The sequence below is a fragment of the Arvicola amphibius genome, chromosome 4 (genome assembly GCF_903992535.2).
Source record: "Arvicola amphibius chromosome 4, mArvAmp1.2, whole genome shotgun sequence".
Taxonomy (NCBI): Eukaryota; Metazoa; Chordata; class Mammalia; order Rodentia; family Cricetidae; genus Arvicola; species Arvicola amphibius.
In genome coordinates, this window is record NC_052050.1 from 99,614,946 (window position 1) to 99,634,440 (window position 19,495).

The 19,495-nt window shown below is 42.2% G+C and overlaps 1 protein-coding gene across 2 annotated transcripts in view; it reads right to left on the reverse strand.

The window, feature by feature from the left end:
* Positions 1-532: 532 nt before the first annotated feature.
* Zc3h7a (zinc finger CCCH-type containing 7A) overlaps positions 533-19,495 on the reverse strand; it is a 41,834-nt gene continuing 22,871 nt past the window's right edge. For both annotated transcript variants that reach the window (XM_038325743.1, XM_038325744.1), the window contains exons 10-23: positions 17,437-17,650; positions 16,361-16,425; positions 15,647-15,833; positions 15,075-15,236; positions 13,049-13,245; positions 12,127-12,227; positions 11,014-11,195; positions 10,097-10,173; positions 9,210-9,343; positions 8,737-8,842; positions 6,598-6,706; positions 4,863-4,996; positions 3,417-3,580; positions 533-1,440 (exon numbers count right to left, since the gene is read on the reverse strand). In XM_038325743.1, coding sequence (XP_038181671.1) covers positions 1,251-1,440; positions 3,417-3,580; positions 4,863-4,996; positions 6,598-6,706; positions 8,737-8,842; positions 9,210-9,343; positions 10,097-10,173; positions 11,014-11,195; positions 12,127-12,227; positions 13,049-13,245; positions 15,075-15,236; positions 15,647-15,833; positions 16,361-16,425; positions 17,437-17,650 — 2,022 coding nt within the window. In that variant the 3' untranslated portion in view covers positions 533-1,250. The remainder of the gene's footprint in view (positions 1,441-3,416; positions 3,581-4,862; positions 4,997-6,597; positions 6,707-8,736; positions 8,843-9,209; positions 9,344-10,096; positions 10,174-11,013; positions 11,196-12,126; positions 12,228-13,048; positions 13,246-15,074; positions 15,237-15,646; positions 15,834-16,360; positions 16,426-17,436; positions 17,651-19,495) is intronic.

Genomic DNA, 19,495 nt, shown 5'->3' on the forward strand with positions numbered 1-19,495 from the left:
ATAAAACCCAGGCTTGGTGGCACATCCGATGATCCTAACTCTACACTTGGGAGGTGGAAATAGGAGGCTCAGGCATTCAAAGCTAGACTAGACAGAACTATGCAAGATCCTGTCTCAAGAAAAACCACCAATCTGTGAGCTCGGCCTTAGGATACAGGCCCAGTCACTCACTCAAGAAAAATCACCAATCTGTGAGCTTGGCCTTAGGATACAGGCCCAGTCACTCACTCGGGAGCATCCCATGGTCAGCTCTGCCTCAAAACAGTGAAAACAGGTTGGCATTTAGTTCAGAGGTAGTGTCCACTTAGCGTGTACAGAGTTTTGGACGAGGCCAGCCTAGTCTACAAGTTCCAGGACAGTCACAGCCATATGGAGAAACCCTGTCTCAAAAAACCAAAAGAATAAAAGTGTTGAGCTCAAGCCATAGCACACCACACACCAAAAACAAAAATAAAACCAAAAAACAAAACCTCTGTAAAAGCCTGTTCCAATAATTCTTTATGGAGAAAAGACTACACCAAAACTATGAACATCATCGCTATATAAAATCTTTTATTACAGGCAATATTGGTCCATACACTACACAATACCAACAGTACAAGTTTAATCTTTCAAAAATCATCATTCAAACAGCAAAAGACCAAGAAATAAAATTTGTGTCAATTGATTATTTTCAAAATATTCTTGATGTACATGATCATCAGTTCCCTTACCACAGTGAAACATACAAATACAGAAAATACCCCATTTAACAGATAGTAGTGTTAAATGGTTATTTGGCTTAAAAATCTGAGTTAAAAATCCTTTTTAGCAACCTACATACAGATAAGTAGCAAACTTTATTATATTAAATAAATTCGTTCCACTAAAACATGTAAATAATTTCATCCATTATGTATTCTGATACCAGTGTCCATTTATTCTCTCATGGTCATGGTTCTTATCTGATGGACCAACTCAGAGAGTCATCCTAGATGTAAACTTTATCCTCTTTCTCAATACACCTCATCCAAAAGTCTGTCCAACAGACAGCAACCAGCAGCAAGTCACTTTGCCATCTGATGCCAGTGGCTCTGTGAGAGCTTGGCCAGGCCTGTCAAACAGCCGTTTCCTATCTACTGTGGGTTGCTGCTCAGGAGAACGATAGATACCAATCAAGCAGAAAACCTGCGGCTCCTCTGCTACGTGCTTTTCAACACCTCCAATTTTTCTGGTCAGTGCTCTGATTGGGTTACATAAAAGCCAGTGTGTTAGTTTAAATCTTTAAACAAAAAACTATATTTTCCAAAGTCATTATCATTTGGGGCAATTAAGTGATCTTTTCGTGCTTTGTTGAGTTTCATCTCTAGGGCCTTCTTTCTTTCTTTCCATTCATGAAGTTCAGCATTTCCGTGTGCAAATTTACAGTTGCTTCCTTCTGTGCAGGAGCCATTCATATACCTGTCAGGAGGAGGCAGCGTGCTTAGCATCCATGAGGCAATTAGAACACAGTCTTCCTTAGCTGATGACCTACCTACCTGCACAAACCTTCTGCAGTCACAGATTATCATGCCCCACTGTGTTTGCTGCTGGGAATGACAGGACCTCCTGCCTACTAAGTACATGTCCCATCTAACCGTTTGAGTTGCATCCCAGACCCAGTTGGGAAGCTTAAACCTGGGAAACAGGTCTTGAATAGGCACAATATACATTACAGGGAAATTAGTACTATGAATTTATTTCAAAGAATTTATCAGGAAGTACAGACTTGGGCTGGGAGTACAGCTCAGTGGAACAGTGCTAGGCTGGTGTGTGGACAGCAGAGGACGGTCACTGGGTGCCCTGCTGTACCACTCTCCCCGCAATTCCCTTAAAGGGTCTCTCACTGAACCTAAGCTAGGCTGGTGGTAAGCAAGCTCCATCAACCATCCTGTCCCCGCGCTTCCTAATGGCAAACATGTCTGGCTTTTTACATAGGTTCTGGGGGTTTGAACTCGGGTCCTCAACCTTAGGCAGCAGGCAGTGTTCATATCTGCTAGATCATCTTCCCAGCCTCTGGTTGGGGATGGGGAAATGTAAAATAAATAAACAAACAAACAAACAAACAAATAAAATCACTCAGCTGTGGTGGTGCACGCCTTCAACCCCACACTTAGAAAGCAGAGGCAGGTGTATCTCAGTGAGTTTGAGGCCAGCCTGATCTACAAAGCAAGTTCCAGGACAGCCCAGAGCTACACACAGAGAAACCCTGTCTCAAAAAAAATAAGAAAAAAGAATTCTTTTTGTTGTTTGGTTTTTTTCAAGACAGGGTTTCTCTGTGTAGCTCTGGCTGTCCTGGAACTCGTTCTGTAGATCAGGTTGGCCCTGAACTCACACACCTTTAATCCCAGCAGAGGTAGGCAGATCTCTGTGAGTTCAAGGCCAGCCTGGTGTACAAAGTGAGTTCCAGGACAGTCAGAGCTGTGACATAGAAAAACCCTGTCGCCGGGCGGTGGTGGCGCACGCCTTTAATCCCAGCACTCGGGAGGCAGAGGCAGGCGGATCTCTGTGAGTTCGAGACCAGCCTGGTCTACAAGAGCTAGTTCCAGGACAGGCTCCAAAGCCACAGAGAAACCCTGTCTCGAAAAACCAAAAAAAAAACAAAAAAAAAACCTGTCTTTGGGGGGGAGGGGGGTTCTTTTTTTTTCATTTTTTTTTTCATTGAGGTATTTTTTAGCTCAGACTAGCCTCAAACTATTTCCCTATGATGGCTTCCTGCTGCTAGGATTATCGGCATGAATCCCCATACCCACACCCACTTTTTATTTAATTTTTTTCTAAGACAAAAGAATGATATAGTTATATTCCTATTCTTTCTTTCTGTTAATATTTGTTTTTTTTTTATTTTCAGGATATATAGATATGCCTAAGTATATATGTGTACCATATGCATGTAAGTGCCTGCAGAGACCAGAAGAGCATGTCAGATCCCTTGGAACCTGAAATTACAGGCAATTGTGACCCAGGTCCTCTCCAAGAGCAGCAGGTGCTCATAACTGCTGAGTCATTCCTCTAAAGGCCACCTCTATTTGATGACCATTTATTGTGAGCAAAGATTGTGACAAAAGATCAGAGAATCAAAGATGAGAATCCAAAGATGATATACTAAAGTTCCCAGTGGGGAAGCGGTGCTGCCAGCAATACTGGTCATCCTCAGCGTGGAAAACCTTCTCTTTGTGCTTCTCAGAGGAGAGATGGTGAGTTTGGATAGGCACACCTGCACAGCCTCTCGTCCCGGGGCAGAGCACTATAACACAGGTACACCTGCATATCCTATCCTTCCAGGGTCTATAACGAGACTACCACCTACATCCTATTCTGTCTGCAGATACAATCACCAAAGAAGTACCATGAGATCAGCTGTTTTCACAGGGAGAAGCTGCCAAGGGCCTACATACCTCTCACAAATACTGAAGTTCCCAGTGGGGAAGCGGTGCTGCCAGCAATACTGGTCATCCTCAGTGTGGAAAACCTTCTCTTTGTGCTTCTCGGAGGAGATATGACCTTGCCATTGCTTCTCACTGTTACAATTCTTCCCACACATCCAGCAGTGGAAGTCCACCTAAAGCGTGTGGGAAGATGTGCTGCCTGAGAGCCTGCACCTCCCAATGTGGCCTGAGCTCAGCTCAGGCTCCACTCTGGGGAAGTCAAGCAAGGGACATATAACCCAAAATCAGAGGTAGTATCAGCACAGGACCAACTACAGTATTGGAACATAAGCCAACACACAGGAAGCACATGAGTGGATGGGTCCTGTGCTAGTCATCTAGTTAAATTCTGACAAGGAGGCCAAGAGAAGCTGCTGTACAAGCAAAGTCATCTGAGAAGCAGATAAATATTCTGGGAAGAAGTTTACACCTCAAGAAAAAGCAGGACATGCATTAAGGTCAGAGTGGGCCAGCTCTAGAATAACCAGCAGCAATTCTATACACGAGCCCCGACTATACCAGATTTGTACCAGGTACCCAGAAAGTAAATATGCTGGCCCTGCACGGACAAAGTTACACATCACAAAGAGGTTTAAGTATTAGGAAAGATTCAAACTCACATGTGTCCTGAGCAGAGACACAAAAAACCAGGACAGACACAGCCCTGCAGTGGTGATGGACATGGGTGAGAAGCAAAAGACAAGTGGCAGCAGCACACACACTCCTGCTAGGTATAAACATGCCAGGCCAATACAAAGGAAGAATAACCACATATAATGACCAGGTGTGGTGGCTAATGCCTGTAATCCCAGTGCTCTGCAGACTAAGAAGACTGTTCAAATTCAAGGTCATCTTGGGCTACAGAGTGAACTCTCTCTCTCTCTCTCTCTGTTTTGTTTTGTTTATCTGTGTAGTTTTCGAGCCTGTCCTGGAGCTCATTCTGTAGATCAGGCTGGCCTCGAACTTAGAGATCTGCCTGCCTCTGCCTCCCGAGTGCTGGGATTAAAGGTGTGCACCACCACCACCTGGCTGAGACAGCCCAGATGGCCTCTAATTTGCCTGGTAGTCAAGAATGGCCTTGGATTTCTAATACTTCTGCTTCGACTTCCCAAGAGTGCTGGGATTACAGGCATGTAGCACCCAGTAGATGTGGTGCTGGGGATTGAACCCAGGGGATTGATTGTGCATGCTAGGTATGGACTCTACCAATGGAGCTGCATCCCAACCAAGCTTCTTTATGTTTTTGAAATTAAAAATTCAAGCAAGAATGTTTCAGGCACAGGAGACTTAAGCTAATGGCAAAAAAGCATAGTAGAAAGAAGACACCAGAAGGTGACAGGGCCAGGCTTTGGAGAAGTGAGAGAGAAAGCTGCAGGAGCAGCCCCGAAGCACAAGTGAATTAGCAATGGTACTTACAGAAATTTCAGCATAATCTGTTGGCATGTGGATCTGCTTCCCATTTTCTTTGTTACAGTGACTGGCTACATCATCACTTTTTTCACTTTTTTGATTCTTCAGCCAGAGTTCATAAAACTGCTCTATATCATGTACTGAGGAAAAAGAAACTGTGTTTAGAAACAACCAGAAAATGCTATTCAAATACACAAACAAGCACGTGTATTTACTATCTATCACTCAGTACATTTTCAAAACAAACATCATGGTGACTCATGCCTTTATTCTTAGCATTTGGAAGGCAGACACAGACAGATCTCTAAGTTTGAGACCATGCTGACCTATAGAGCAAGTTCTGGGACAGCCAGGGCTACACAGAGAAACCCTGCCCCCAAATAAATAAATAAATAAATAAATAAATAAATGAATGAATGAATGAACGAATAAATAAATAGAAACAAAACTAAACTAAGCAAATATTACATTAGACCTGAGAGTTGACAAATCCAATCTAAGCAGCAGATAAACTTTCAGGCAGAAGAACCAATTTTCAGGACTTGTTAATAGTGCAAAAATAGCTTCATTATTAACTCCTTCCTGTATTTGCAAGACACTTAGAAGTGTTTAAAACTCAGGAACATCACAAGGCTGTGCACAAAAGGCCTCAGCACTACTTCAGGTTGCCCTGTATTACACTAACTCTTCAGTGCTGTCACCACAGGAGGTGCCTTACAGGAAGAGAACGGTTGCAGCTGACACACATCCTGGTCATTGTGAAAGATGGGAAACCCCACAGAAGCAAGGCTTGACCTTGCTAGGGGCCCACCAATCAAGCCACAGTCCTAGAGCATCAACATGCTGGGGTGCAATGTACAATATCACTATGACCAGGTTCTGGACAGTGGTTGCAGACTGGTTCCTGGGTAAGAACAGGTACATTCTACATTATTGTCGAGCCTAAGGCCAGGGTTTACTAAAGTCAGCTCAGCTCCTTTCTGGCTGGATAATGCACTGTCTAGTCCATTACAGGCTATTTAGCAGCAGCCCTGGACCCTGTCTTTAGAAGTCAGTAGCACATCTTCCCAGGTCATGGGTATGACAGCATCTCCAGACAGGGCCAGATGTTCCCAGGGAAGAAAGGCTATGCAGCAAAGTATGTTCCCAGTTGAGAAACAGTGTTAAAAACTCTGGTAGTGAGATCTAGTCTAAATTTGGCTTTGAAATTTTCTAACATTCAATCATCAATCAGTGATGAGGCATAAAACTAGAGATTCGTTTTCCTTCAGAGCGTGGCGGCAGAAGTCTGGAAGACTCCAGACTCCTGACAGAGCCCAGGAAGGCCTGCTTTAAGTAGAACAAGAGGGCACCCACTTCACACAAATCACACGGCAGGTCGGCCTTCATTCCAAACGATTCTTGTAATAGAGGGATTGGATGCATGCATTTCTATCAGTGTGGGTTTTTTTAATTAAAACAAAAATTTCTGTAGTAAAACTGTTTAGGTTCAAAAGTAAAGGTTGTCTGAAGAGCCTCTCAAACTCTCATCCACCTGATGGACCAATGAAGCAATCTTGTTTAAAGTCACACCAACTGAGCTATCCTGGGCTTCTCTCTTGTAAGGAAGATGCCTATTATACCCAGGATGAGGAACTACAGATTCACACCCAAGCTAGAGCTGCAGCCAAAACCATGCAAGCTGTGTTCATGGGGAACTGAACTTGACAGAAGCCAAAGGACATAAATAACACGAACTTACTTCTATTATCCTTCATGTAAGTCCACACTTCACGTTCCTCAGGACTATGAGCAAAAGAACAGTTGCCAACATACTGACATTTTTTTCCAGAAGCAATATGGTTGCATAGCTGTGTGAAAAATAAATAAATATATGTATATGTATAAACACACACATATACATATATACACATGCACACGCATACACTTTAAAACAGGGCACTGCTTAGTATAACTAATGTTTACATTTAAACAAAGTAAGTGTTGCTATCAGTGCTTTTAGCAGTACAAACTTCAAGATTAATTCCATTCAAATGGATCATAAGCCCAAAATACTTGAGATAGTAACAGCAAACATTTCTATTTCAGAATTTCCCAAGAAAGTGAAGCACAGAATTAAGTAGCACAGATTTCCTACAAAGTCACATACTGGCGACCTTATCTCTACAGAGCACATCTGATGCCCTGCCTGTCAGGTGGCTATTGCTCTCTTCCTAGAATATTCAGGATGCTTCCAAATCAGTCCTGGGAACAGAAAGAGACTATAGCTTGCTCCAAGTTACTAGACACTGCCGGGAAGCTTCCAGACTCAAAGTGCTAATGACTCTACACTGAGAGCCACAACTCACTAGACACAGTGTCTTTGAAGACAGCTACACTAACCAGTTCAGGGAGTTAAGAGGCTTTCAAGCAGAACTCCTCTGGTTATGTGGGATTTTAATCAGCAATGGAAACAGGGTGCACTAGTAAAAACACAAAGTGACAGTAATCATCAGAGAAGTTTTCCCTAGGAGTCACTAGTCCCCAAGAACAAGGAAAACCTCCATCACCAAGAAAACACATTTCTAGGTCCCACCAGCTAGCTGGCTGTGATACAACCTTAACCCTTCATTGCTAACTTGGTTACTATTCATCTTACAGAACTGTGAATGCTCAGCATTTGCTTTTGCAAAATCCCCAACACTAAATTTTCCCTTGGGATGAAATTCAGTAATCCCACATGAAAACCTACAAGAGGCCAACAGCCTATTCAATAAGTCAGTGTAATCTCTAGCTAGGGCACATTTTTTTTTCCCCTCTTGTTTGAGACTTTGAGACACGGTCTGTTTATGTAACCCTGGCTGGCATGAAATTTGTTTACTTTGTACACAGGCTGGTCTTAAACTTGTGGTGACTTCTCCTGCCTCTGCATGAACAATCCTGCCTCTACATTCTGAGTGTTGGAGTCACAGGTGAGCTGCCACTCCTGGCTTACCCAAAGTCTTTCAAAGATAAGGAACAGGGAATACAAAGGACAAGACCAGGCACTGTGCTGGATTTCAAAGACTCCCATGAGACATTACTGTCTCTATCACATAATGATCCAATTTAACACATGTGCAAATGAAGACAAGACATGGGACAGGGACCTCCTGAAAGATTATTTTCTGCACAGTCTTACACACTTACACACACACGCACACACACACAAATACAGAGGAACACCTAACATGACTGGAGGAAAAGAGGCAATAAGCTATTGAAATGTTATGTGATAGAGCTCACCACATTGAAGATTAAATAAAAATCAACAGCCCTGAACATCTGCCTCAGAAACTACAATAAGAATAGTAATGGGTATTGAACTCAGGACCTCACACACACTAGACAGGTACTCTACTACTGAGCTACAACTTAACCCAGATGCATGTTTTAGCAAAGTCTCTGGTATACATACAACCTTATCCTTTTAATGCCCAAGATATCAAGTTTCCAATAAATCTCTTAACTTTTCATACAAAAGTCATCTAATTCCACTTTAGACAAACAGCCAGATCACTGCCTTAAAAAGACTAGCCTTGTGACTAAGTGAACAGAGCTGCAAGCCACACGGGTGATGCAAAGTCCCCTCACTTCTCCTCAAGTCCAGTCATCTTTTCACTCTGTCCAAGTAATCTATGAAGTACCAATCAATATAAAAACTGCTGGAGTCACACACATACACCAAAGGGCAAGGAAAAAACAAAAACAAAAACAAAACAAAACAAAAAAACAGATTCAATTTCATTACAACTGATGAGCAGCACTTAAAGGGTTTTGAGCTTCAATCTGAATTAGCACTAATTTCTAATAATTGGAAATGCCTAATTTAAAAAAAGTGGCTTAAAAATTACGTATGTACATCAAACTGTAAAGGCATTTGTTTCTTTGTGGGGAGAGGACGGATGTTCATCCACTTCTTACGTTCAAAAGACATTGCTCTCATCGCACGACGTTCTTTGGTCCACCTAAAAAACATGGAGTTTAGAAAAAACAACACTTGGGCAAAAGACGACATAACCTAAAAGGAGAGGCACAGCATGAGCACCCAAGGGATCAGAGATTTCTTGTTTCACCCCTTCTACGAAATGCCTTATGGGTCTATGGCTTCACGTTCTCTTGATCTTTATCAGCAATGACTGAATTCTAAACAAAGAAAGTGGTAAAACTAAAGAAAACAGCACTTGTGAACTACCACCTGCTATATCCTAAAAGCCTTTCCCCTTTCACTTTGTTTGCACATCTACTATTGACTCTCCTGTCCTGGCCTCCTTTCTACAGGCATGACTGCACCCCATGGAGTGCAGGGGCTGACAGGCAACCACACATACTTACGAGTGCTGTGCTTTGGCACTGCAGTACTTTCTGTTCTTGTCTGGTTCAATGACTTGACCATTTCTCAGACACTGAGCACATACAAATTTTATCTCCATATTAAGTAATCCAGGCATTATCTGATTGCCAAGTACCTTAAACAATGAAAGACCAATTATAACAGAAAACAATTTCTTAAACCAGCATATTAAATTGCAATGCATTTGTACCACGATAGCTTAGTTGTCTAGATCCATGACTTGACAATATATGCGGATAATTAATCTAAACTGTCTCACATACACAAAAGAATCTGATAAAAACTGACTATACACACCACACCTCAACTGACAAAAGCTAGTTTTTTGGTACAAGCCTTTAATACCAGACTTGGGAGGCAGAGGCAGGTGGATCTCTCAGTTTGAGGACAGCCTGGTCTACAAAGTGAATTCCAGGACAGCCAGGGCTATATAAAGAAACCCTGTCTTGAAAAGCAAACAAAAAATTTAAAAATAAAACAAACACAAAAAAGCTCCTTTTGGAACTAACTACTGGAACTGAGTGGCTTTTGGGTGGTGGAGAAGAAGGAATGAATGGCTTAACAACTTAACCAAGGACACAAAAACAAAACATCTCTCTCTTAAGCAAGAATTGCCAAAGTCCAAGACCCAGTGTTTCCCCAAGTAAACTAAAAAGGAAAGCAGTGCTCTATGTCTTTAGCAGACATTACAGGATGCAATTTTCTTCTCTATGGTGATCAATGCAGATAACTTTTTCACAGGGGAGTTACTCAGCGGAACAAATACTAAGGACTGCAAGCATGAATCTGAACCTGTCGCCAAGCTGGCACCAACTAGGCAACTCCAGAAAGGGGCCCAACTCACAAGGAAACGAACGAGGGATAATACCTGAGTTCCAGGCATGCTTGCTTCCAAACTTCTCCAATACTGTTTGGATTCTTGAGCAATAACATCATGGGAGATACCTGGAAATGGATAAGTTTCTCTTAAGAACACAGCACAGCACCCACCCATTTGGGTCAGTGATACACAGAACCCTGACTCCCCAGTTCTCAGGCAGCCAGATTCATCAAAAACAAATGTACATTGCACTACATTTTTCAAAATAGAATATTTACAAGCACAGTTCTTTATGCCTTCTGAGGAATCCTTTCTCCATTCTTAAAATCCATGCTACATGTAATTATCAATCATTAACTGCATGAAACCACATCCAATATAGGTAACTCTTTAAAACAAACACTATAGTAGCCAAACATGGTGGCCCCAGTCCTGTAATCTCAGCTACTCAGGAAGCTAAGGCAGGAGGATTCCAAATTCAAGATCAGCTTGGGCTACAGAGTGAGTTCTAGGCTAGCTCAACAGTGTAGTGACAGAAACGGTGAAATGGACTGGAGACGAAGCTCAGTGGTCAAGAGCTTGCCCACCCAGTGTGCACACAGCCCTAAGTTCAATCCCAACGCTGGTCCTGAGGGTTGGAACTTCACATTTTTTCTTTCTTTCTTTCTTTTTTTTTTTTTTTTTTTTGGTTTTTCAAGACAGAGCTTCTTTGTGTAACAGCACACTTACATATTTTATTACAAGTAATGTATTTACTCTGTTCTGCGCACAAGGGGAGGTCAGAGAACAAGGTGCAGGAGTCAGCTCTCTCCTTCCATCACATGGATTCCAGGGTCATCAGGCTCAGTAGAAAGTGCCTTTGCCTACTGCCATCAAGTGAACTAGCTAAGAAGGTAGTGCCCTTACTGCTGCTCCAGCACTCCCCGACCTCATCCAGGCGCAGTAGCGAGCCGACACAGACCCACCTCTTTCATTCTGCATTATCCATACTTTCAATTCAATAAGACTATGGGCATAGAAGCACTCATCTTCCCTTAAGCAACCGTAACGGACCTCATGTCGACACAGATCAAGCTGACACTGACTATGAAAAGAACGTATTTTGGAATATTTTACTGTGGTCTCTCTCAAAATGTGGACAAGGCACCTAAGACAAAAAAAAAAAAAAAAAAAAAAAAAAAAAGAAAGTAACATTTTAATATTGTTCTTCCCAACTTTGAATAACAATGCATATATATACATATATATACACATATACGCATATACATACATACATATACACATATACATATATATACACACACATACAATGTCAAGTTCTAGTCATAAAAACTATTTTATTAAAACTAGTGCCAGAAAAAATTACGCACATAACTAATTTCTAATTTCAGTTTAAACAAGAAAAATCTAAATGCATGTCACAAGAAGCTGTAAATTAATATGCTCTTCTATATTAAATAATCTAGTAATTCAGTTAATTCTCAAAAAGGCAAAAGAAGCATTTTTAAAAACTTTTTTGCCTTTTCTATTATATTTATTTAACATATGTACATCCATGCTCTACATCTGGAGGTCAGAGAACAGCTTGGAACAGGTTGTTTATTCTACCATGTGGTCCTGGCGAGGAGCTCAGGCCATCAGACTTGGTAAAAAGTGCCTTTGCCTACTGAGTCATCTCACTGGTCACTGGTTTGCTGTATTGAGACTGGCTTCCAAATCAGAACCAGCTGTCCTAGTCCACCATGTAGGCCATGCTAGATTCAAACTTGTGATCTTCCTGAGTGCCGAGATTACAAGCATATGCCGTAACACCCAGCTAAAAGACATTTAAAATAGTTATTGCTTCTCAGAAGAACAGAAGAGCAGGAGAAATGCCTTTTTTCTTTCTTCCTTTCTTTTCATTGAGGCAGCAAGGTCTCACTATGGAGCCCTGGCTGTCCTGAAGTCCATGTCTACCTAACTTTGCCTCCTCTCCTAATGTTAACTGTGTATACCCCGATACCTCGTCTACTATTGCCTTTATTGGATCTATGAAAATCTATTTTTGTCACTATAAAAATGAGAAATCACCAACATACTTATTGTCCTCAAATTCATGCTTTGTAACAGGGTGAGAACAAGCAGTGGAATTATCTTTATTTCTTTTGCTTATCATTCTAGGTTTATGATCAAAACATTTCTGAAATAGAGAAAAAAAGAAAATTATCACACAAATAAACACAAGTCTGAGTTCTGTGCCAAGAATACTGCCTTAGTTTCAGTACCTTTTATGGATTTAAAATCTGTGCCAATTGATACTCAACATGAAACCTTACTACCATTCATTCTGCTCTGGCTATTTTGAGACAGGATCTCTGTATAGTCCAGAATGGCCTTGAACTTAGTGGTCCTTCTCCCTCAAACTCCTGCGCACTGGGATTATAGGCATGCACTACCAGGCTCAGATTTCTTCTATTTCTTTATACACTGGTAGTACAGAGGCGACTGGTTACTGAGTGACTACTTTACAATATGTCAGGGTCTGCGGAGCACTTTATACACTGAGGCTTACAAATCAGAAATTTTTAGAGATTTCTGTTTTCTTGAAAGGGAATCATTGGTATCCCTGGCTGACCAAAAATTCACTATGTAGACAAGACTGACCTAAAACTCACAGAGACTTACCTGCCTTTGCCTTCCAGGAGTGCTGGGTTAAAGGTGGGTGCCATCATACCTGAACACAATTTTTGTTGCTGTTGTTGTTTTTTGTTGAAACAAGAGTTTCACTAAGTAGCCCTGGAAGACCTGGAGCTCACTCTGGCTGACCTTGCAACCACAGAGATTTGTCTTCTTCTGCTTCCCAAACGCTGGGCTAAAGACGTGCAGCACAGCGCCTAGCCACAGTTCTTTCCAGAACAGTGCTGGGACATCTATGCATGCCAGGCAAGAGCTCTCTGAGCAGCTACACTCTCCCACCACATCACCACATTTACAGCAGACAATGAGTCATCAAGAAATCACCTCACAAAGGAATGTAAATTCTCCAAGATGCTCTTGAAGAAGTTTGACCACAGTAAGACTGATCTTTCCATTGCCACCAAAGAAAGCCTCTCGACTGAATGCCCCTTTTCTTTCAAGGGTCCACACATCTATCTCTTCTTGGCAATAAGCGAATGTACAGTGACCAGAATATCGACATTCATCCTCTGCAGCAACATCTGGAAAGGTAGGAGAGTCAGAGACACCTGTTCCAGGGCCAACGAATGGCAAGCACAGTTACAACATCATCTGAACATCCCTAATAATTCAGAGAGCTTCAAGCAACGACAGCCATCCCTATGGAGCATGGGTTAAGATTCAGTCTTCAAGCAGAAATGTTTAACTGCAATGGGAGAAGACACTTCAATAGTCACACGTATATCCTCTAAAGGTTAAAAACCATTTTGGGGGAAAGTGGGACTTGAGAGGGTAACAGCTGAATATGACCAAAGCAGGTATTACATTTGTATGCAAATGTCATTTTGAACAATGAATAGTCTCTCTCTCTCTCTCTCTCTCTCTCTCTCTCTCTCTCTCTCTCTCTCTCTCTCTCTTTCACACACACATACAGACACACACCACACACACACACACACACACACACAAAAATTGGGGGGCTGGAGAGATGGCTCAGCAGTAAGGAACACTCACTGGCTGCTCTTCCAGAGGACCTGAGTCCAAATTCCCAACACTCACAGGGTGGTTCATAACCATCTATAGTAAGATCTGGTGCCTTCCTCTAGCATGCAGGCTGAACACTGCATACATAATAAATTTTAAAAAACAGGCTGGGAAGATGGCTCAGCAGTTTAGAGCACTGGCTGCTCTTGCAGAGGACCCAGGTTCCATTCCCAGCACCCACATGGTGGTTCACTACCCTCTTAACTGCAAGTCCAGGGGATAAAAATGCTCTTCTGGACTCCTCAGGCCCCGAACAAATATATATTCAGATACACAGACACATACTCAGACAAAACACTTATACACATAAAATTCATAAATAAAATAAAAACTACAAAAAAAAATAAAGCTGGGTGGCGGTGGTGCACACCTTTAATCCCAGCACTTGGGAGGCAGAGGCAGGAGAATCTTTGTGAGTTCAAGGCCAGCCTGGTCTATAAGAGCTAGTTCCAAGACAGGCTCCAAAGCTACAGAAAAACCCTGTCTTGAAAAACCAAAAATAAATAAATGAATAAACAAAATCATCTTAGTGGTTGTCTTTCTTTTTTCTTTCTTCCTTAGTAGCATTCAAAGCTCACTCAGACGAAGCTTAAACCAAAAGAAGAATGCAAACTCTTGGGGGCTGGAGAGATGGCTCAGAGGTTAAGAGCATTGCCTGCTCTTCCAAAGGTCCTGAAGTTCAACTCCCAGCAACCACATGGTGACTCACAACCATCTGTAATAGGGTCTGGTGCCCTCTTCTGGCCTGCAGGCATACATACAGACAGAATATTGTATACATATTAAATAAATAAATATTTAAAAAAAAAAAAGAATGCAAACTCTCAGGAGCACTTTCAGAGCTTTATTCCAGGGCTGTGGTTCTCAGAGGTGAAACTAAGGCCTATACTTAAAATCCTATCTAGGCCTTGTCTTCACAAACTACACAAAATGTTAAAACACACACACAACAAAAAACAGTAAAAATAGCAGAAAATATGCTATTTTTCAAAGTACTGTTTTCCTCCTAACTTAAGCATCTTTTTTTGTCTTTTTTTGGGGGGCGGGGAGGGGGGGTTGAGACAGGGTTTCTCTGTAGCTATGGAGCCAGTCCTGGAACTTGCTCTGTACACCAGGCTGTCCTGGAACGCACAGAGATCCGCCTGCCTCTGCCTCCTGAATGCTAGGATTAAAGGTGTGCGCCACCACCGACTAAGCATTTTTAACAGGAAGTACTGACACAGAAGGAGTCGAGAGTTACAGGAAAATGCCTGGTGGTCAGCACAGAGACTTGCCAAAAGTTGATTAGTCATATAACATACACCAATTAAGTAATTACAATAAATACCTTTACATATATAATATGGTCCTTCATAATTTGTTTTTGTTGGTCTTGGACGTATTTTTTTCCATGATTTATCTTCAACATTTTTTATCCTACCAATTAAAATATCTTTCTTACATTTATGATCAAGATTAGCATGGTAAGTGAAATCCATTAACTTAGGGCCTGAAAAAGACATAAAAAAAGATTGCTCATAGGCAGAACAAACACCTTTTAATTTTATAGGCAGTTTATAAGCAGCCATGAACAGTGAACACTGACTACACGAGCCCCAAATCTCAACAGACAGGCTGCTTGAGTAGACTTGTGCCTTTGTCACCAAGTATATACAGTGTTCTACTCGACAGCAGCCCTGTTAAGGCACCTTACTGAGGGAAATGATCCAGATAAGAATTCTAATGGTTCATAAACTAAAAGAAGGCAACAATTTAAATCACTTTTGGACCAGACGCTGCCTGTTTCTTTCCTTGCTGGCTTCCTAACATTTTGAAGTAGACAGCCGCCAGAGCCAAGGTTGCTTCCACCAGTAACAGCTCCATAACTCGCACCCTGTTGCCCACTAGTTCGGTGCTGACCTGACTTTACAAAGCAGATCTGGCAAGCTTGTCTCAGCTCGTGGGTTCCTTCGAGGGGGTGCCTAGGAGTCCCTGATGAAAATGGCTTAGCAATCACACTTCCGAACAAGTTTCCATAGTCATTTCTAGGCTGATTTGCAATTCCCAGGAAATTTTCAGAGGGAAACAAACTGCCTGGTCCATTCATCTGCAAAAAGAGTAAGAAAACAAAAAAAACAAAACAAAACAAAACAAAACAGGCAACACATATTGTACTATCACTAAAGAAAGAACTGAACTCCTGTGGGGGTAGGACGAGGCTGGTGCCATTCCGTTCCCGTGTGCTTCTCTATAACAAATAGCCAGTTTCTGTGTTTTGCTCTTTGGACTCTGGGCCCCTCTAGTAATATCGTCTACAGGCTGTGACTAGCACACGATTGGTCTGCTTCCACGGGACACACATCTTACACACTCTGCTCTCCTGTCTCCTTGCTGTTAGGCTGCACTAAATAAAGCTTGCACTATCTGCAATGGTGATTATTTTGTTCTGACAGATCCAGTCGCACACTCAAACATCTATTACTGGATCTTCTGAATGAGTTTTATAACATGATTCCCCACAGCACACAGAAAATTCAAGGGAGACTTTCACTTTCATTCACATAATTCAGTTACTTAAGCACAGGCCTACGTTCAATTTAAGCGACGTATTCACAAAAGAGGAAGTGAACTTACAAGGAAAAGGGAGGATTTACTGTTGTTAAGCGTTGTTCCCTCTCTAGCAGTTGAGGTGGACAGATCTAAAATAATAAAAAGACTTCAACAGACCTTTTCACTCTACATGGAATCAGCACACAAGGGCTCTGTAGCTGACTGCCTGTGGCTTCCCGCAGCTTTCCCATCCCAATTCTATGAGCTTTCTTACTCATTACCGACAAAAGAATCTTCCTTCCAGAGCCAGGGGCATAAATAACCCTTAGCCATTATTGGAGAAATTACCTATGGCAGGACCTACTGAGAAGGATTAAGATCTACATTCCTGCTGAGAACAGCCTCCTCTCTGACAATGAGAGCACAAGGCTCAGGGCTGTCTCATCTTAGTCTGCCATTCAGTTATTCCCTCTGCCATTCCGCATCACATGGTTCTCAATCTCTCCACTGTAAATATCTGAAACAGAAACTTAGACTTTTATCCTTTAACTAGTTAACAATAGCTCCAAAAACTGTGAAGACTTTCCTCACTATTTATAGTATGAAGTACGGGCCCTAAATTGTAGGCCCTGGATTCCATCTCTAGCACCCCAGATAAACAAAAGAAAACTAACAACAACAACAAAAAAAACCCAAACCAAGTACTCAGCCTAGTACTGACCAGACTAAGACCTCAGTACTCCATGATAAAATGAGGGCATAGGTTGCTGAACTCAACAGAATTCTAAATTTTATCATTCTAAATCCAGATGTGAAGCTAGTTTTAATGTTTTCCCAGTTCACATTCTTTAAAATGGGGCAGACTTTTACTGCAGAATACACTTCAAGACATTTACCCAAAACAATGAACACCAGCTTAGCCAATCATACAGCCTAAAACCAGTGCTACGTCCCAGCCTATGTCATGCCCTTGCCTCTGACTCTCAGAATGTCAGTTACGTGAAGCCAAGTGCAGACCTAAAGGCTCCCTCTTTAGAGTTTAGTCACAGTGAGAACAATTCAAGAAACTGCCACCTAAAAATGCTTTACAAAATTGCCATATACAGTTTCATTTTTAGAAAACTGACTGTAATTGTTTATAATTTAGGAGAAAGTCTTACCTCGCTTGGACTCAGTCACTGAAAATGAATTTAAAGAAGAACAGAAGAAATCTTCCAAGGTCGAGGTCAGAGGTGGATACAACTCTGCAAAGGAGGGCGGAGGAGCATACCTTGCACCAATGGGCAAGGTTCCAAGCAGAGACGTTGATGTTCTGAAGGGCAAGCTAGGAGCCACACTGGCTGTTGGGAGGGATCCTCTGCCCAGGGTGGAAGGCTGAAGAGAAGAAATGAAGAGATTCATGAACCTCTTTCATTGGCTTAGCTTCCTGGTTTGAGCACCAGCATATCAACACAGACCCCAATAAGGGCTGTGCTGCACAAGAAGGCGTGCTTGCATCCAAATGGAAATGGAAGGAAGTCCAAGACAGCAGTCTTAGAGCAGCTCTGTACAAAACCTTTACTTTGCCCACCATGGCAGGATGGACGGAATCCTCTAAAATCCAGTTCGCAACTAAAAGACTGAGTCTTGATGGAGACTTTTTTTTTCTGGTTTGTTTGTTTGTTTGTTTTGAGACAGGCTGTGGTGTAACAGTCCTGGCTGTCCTGGAACTTGCTTTGTAGACCAGGCTGGCCTCAAACTCACTAGTTACCATAGATGACCTTGAACTTCTGACCCTCCTGCCTCTACTTCCCAAATGGTAGGATTACAGGTGTGTGTCACCATGCGGTGCTGAGGATGTAACCCAGCCCTTCATGTATGCTAGCTAATCATGAGCTACACTCTTAGCCCTGAACTCACACATTTATTTATTTTATATTTATTTTTAAACTTTTTAAAATTTGCTTAAAAGAGGGATGGGGCAGCAAGATGGCTCAGAAGTTAAGGCACTTGCTGTCAATGCAAACATCATGAGTTTGATCCCAGGACTCTCATGGTGGAAGAGAAGGACCAACTCTTGCAAGCTATCCTCTCACCTCCCCCACTCACCTACACGTGCACAAATAAGTGTAAAAAGACAGAAATCATGTGTGTGGCATGTGCATGTGTGGCATGTGTGCAGGCCAGGTTGATATGAGAAAGTCCTCAACTGCCTTACCTTATTCTGAGACAGAGCATCTTCTCCAAGGCAAGAGCTCATTTCAGCTAGGCTGGCTGGCCAGCAGGTCCCTGCACTCCCTAGCTCCAGGTTACAACAGGCACTACCATGCCCACCTCTTGTGTGTGCCAGGGATCCTAACTCCGATCCTCAAGCTTGCACAGCAAGTACTTTACCCACTGAGTAAACTTAAAAAAAAAATTCAATTTTTAAAAAAGAGATTATGTATTTATATGTGTGAATGTTTTGCCTGCCAGAAGAGTCATCAGGTCTTTTGAACTGGAGGTACAGGCATTTGTGAGCCACCATGTGGGTGCTAGGAAGCAAGCATGGGTCCTCTGGAAGAGCAGTCAGTAATCTTAACTACTGAGCCATCTCTTAGGCCCAAGGTTTAATGTTTTTAAGGGAAGTAACTTGTATGTATGTATGCTTGTGTGTGTGCACGCACATGTATACACATATATACACCCAAATATGCATGTGTGCTGTTATGTACATATCACCTGATACACACACACATTTAGTGAGTGAGAGAGAGAGTTTTTTTTTTTTTTTTTGGTTTTTCGAGACAGGGTTTCTCTGCAGCTTTTTTAGAGCCTGTCCTGGAACTAGCTCTTGTAGACCAGGCTGGCCTCGAACTCACAGAGATCCGCCTGCCTCTGCCTCCCGAGTGCTGGGATTAAAGGCGTGCGCCACCACCGCCCGGCTTTTGAGAGAGAGTTTTGAGGAAGGGTCACATTATGTATGCCTAGCTGGACTGGAACTACCGATATAGAGCAGGTTAGCTTGAAACTCACAGAGATCTTCCTGATTTCTCCCTCACAAGTGTTAGGATTAAAAGAATGTGTCACCATGCCTGGCAAAGATTTATCTTTTTAATTGTATGTGGGGGGTGGTGGTGGGAGGGGAGTCCTGAATATATACATGAAGCCAGAAATCAAAGCTCAACCTTAGGTGTCATTCCTGAGGCTCTCCCTACCTTGGGGCTATGCTAGCTGGCCAATGAGTCTCAATCTGCTGTG